General features: G+C 33.5%; 1 protein-coding gene across 1 annotated transcript; it reads left to right on the top strand.

Moving 5' to 3' along the window:
- The first annotated feature begins 1507 nt into the window (after positions 1-1507).
- Positions 1508-2402, top strand: LOC127127608 (uncharacterized). Its single transcript, XM_051056860.1, has 2 exons — positions 1508-1938; positions 2056-2402. Exons 1-2 carry the CDS (start codon positions 1679-1681, stop codon positions 2195-2197), a joined length of 402 nt encoding a protein of 133 aa, XP_050912817.1. The 5' UTR covers positions 1508-1678; the 3' UTR covers positions 2198-2402.
- Positions 2403-2621: the final 219 nt, after the last annotated feature.

Below are 2621 nucleotides of genomic sequence, written 5' to 3' on the forward strand. Positions count from 1 at the left end.
GTGTTATCCAACAGTTTGTAGATGTTATCGACAATTCTCCTTGATCTCATTACAATCAAGGCACCATTGCTAACCTTCATAATGTCTTTATCTCCATTAGACTTGTAGGATAATTCATTTTCTTGTAGACTAAGTTCTTCCTCAATTTTGGAATATATCTGACATCTTTCAATGTTCGCACACTTCGGTGTCCATGGAAATTTTAATTTGCCCCATTCTAGTAATAGTTCATGCTTTATTATCACCCACATAAACAAATCCAAAATTACCTAACTTGAATGTAATGAACCATTTCGGGTGCGTCATCGTGTGGTAAGAACAACCAGAGTCAAGAAACCACACATTTGTGCTCTTGCTGGATCAAAGATACAACATATTTGATTTATTGCTAGAATCATCACTTTGAACCACATTTGTAGAAATGGGTGAGCCCTATTTTCTGTTTGGACAATCCCTCGCTCAATGGCCAATTTATTTTCAACTATAACACTAATTTATTTTATGATTCATGGATTTAGCACTCTTCTTTCCAAAACTTATTTTACCCTGGTTCTGCCCACGATCTTAACCACATCACATACATATTGCGCCTTGAGTTCCCTCCTCTACACTTTGTCTCCTTTTAAAATGAGATAACAGTGTAGTAGTAATTACATCAAGAGTGATATTGTTTTTCTCGTATCTAAGAGTAGTTACCAAGTGGTTTTAAAAACTTAATAACAAACACAACAAGATAATTGTCTTATCTTCGCCATCAATCTTCACCCCAAGTCACACCAGATCAGTGATTATGGTGTTGATGACATTGACATGTTGTTGCAAATGGAATCCTTTCTGCACCTCAAATTGTTCGCTAGCAATTTGTTCATCAGCGTTTTTAGGTCGTAAACCTCCTTCGGCGTTATTGGGTCCTGGATATGATACATCACCTCGTCTGAAACACATAGGTCAATCAATCCTACAACATTTTCTTTCATATCTATCCAATCGATATCCTCTATGTTGATCGGTTTCGTCTCACGCAATGCCTTTTGTAAACTTTGTTGAGCCAACATATCCTTAACCCTCATTTCCCATAATTTGAAATTACCCTTCCCATTGAATCTTCTCATCTCGAATTTTGCAACAAAGTTAATCGCTACCAATTCTTAGAAGACAACTAATATAGAAAATTAAATAAACAAAAATAAAAGAAAATCAATATAATCGATCTTTATTAAAGCATTCCAGCCATATCTACCTCAACGACGATAAAACAACTAATAACTCTTTTAAAAAAGTCACTATCGTTTTCAAGCAATACTTCTGTATAAAATGAATAACTTTTTTCTTAAAAACGCTATAGTATTTTTTTTCTTTGAAAAAAGTAACCTCTTCCAATTTTTGACAATGAAAGAAGGTGAGAAGGAACCTTTCAAAACACTCATTAATATCTTGCTTCATTTTTTTCACATGGTTGAAATCGTTTGCTCAATAAAATCAGAGTTTATACACCCTGTCTTATCCACAACTATATGAAATCTTGAGATATATGACATGGCCTTATCCAAATAATTCTCAAACCATCATCTTTTAACAAAATCAACCTACGTGTCATGTTTATATCCAATCTTCTAATCTGATAATAACTTTTAAAAAAAAAACACAATTGTCAATTATTCTTAGTTCTCACAAAAACATGGCATCCATGATTCCTTTGCAGACAATCCTTCCCACTGTTACAATTTGCAACAACACAAAACTCTCATTTGGAGGCTCAACAAGTTTATCATGCAACAAGATTCACAATAATCAGAAGAACAAGAACAGATCTTCATCAATTGTTGTTTCAGCAGTTGGAGATGTATCTTCTGATGGCAACGTTTTTCTTGTTGCTGGTGCCATTGGTATTGCTATCATTGGAACTGCATTTCCCGTAATCTACTCTCGTAGAGACATGTAAGCACCATCTTTATTACTCAATTTTCTGTCCTAGATTTTTGTTTCATTGATTCTGGTTTGAGATGGTTTAAACATGTAAATATGAATATACTATGTGTTTGTTTTGTGTGGTAGATGCCCTGAATGTGATGGAGCAGGGTTTGTTAGGAAAAGTGAGGCGACATTGAGAGCAAATGCAGCAAGAAAGGATCAAACTCAGATTGTTTGTGGTCGTTGCGATGGTTTGGGAAAGCTTAACCAAGTTGACAAAAAATAGAAAGATGTGAATGTTTTTTTTTCTTTTCAGTTTTATGTAATGCAAGGAGGGAAAGACACAAATCTGATTTGTTGCGTTAGAATTTGATTTGTGTTATTCTCTTTATATCATGCATGGTACATGATCTATGTTCTTATAAGAAATCGAAATCGAAATCTATTTTGTTTTTTTTAAATAAAATATGTTCAATAGTTGTTATACAGAAGCAAGCGAGTTTCAATGTTCTAATGATCTTCATCCTCTATAGTTATTGACACTAATAGTATTAACATGGAACATGGCAATAAAATTCAATTATCTACGATAAATTCTAGAGTTTTAATTAAGTTTAGAGTTTTATAGACTCATGTAGGTTATAGAAAGACTCGTGTAGATTATAGAATCACTGTAGAAATATGTTTCAAAACCTCAAATGATGATCAGA

Source organism: Lathyrus oleraceus, chromosome 3, assembly GCF_024323335.1.
Source record: "Lathyrus oleraceus cultivar Zhongwan6 chromosome 3, CAAS_Psat_ZW6_1.0, whole genome shotgun sequence".
Taxonomy (NCBI): Eukaryota; Viridiplantae; Streptophyta; class Magnoliopsida; order Fabales; family Fabaceae; genus Lathyrus; species Lathyrus oleraceus.

Excerpts from the sequence above, each read along its gene's own strand:
- LOC127127608 (XM_051056860.1), top strand. The coding sequence starts at position 1,679 with ATGGCATCCATGATTCCTTTGCAGACAATCCTTCCCACTGTTACAATT. Across the intron at positions 1,939-2,055 it reads ATCTACTCTCGTAGAGACAT|ATGCCCTGAATGTGATGGAG; the intron begins GTAAGCACCATC and ends TTTGTGTGGTAG.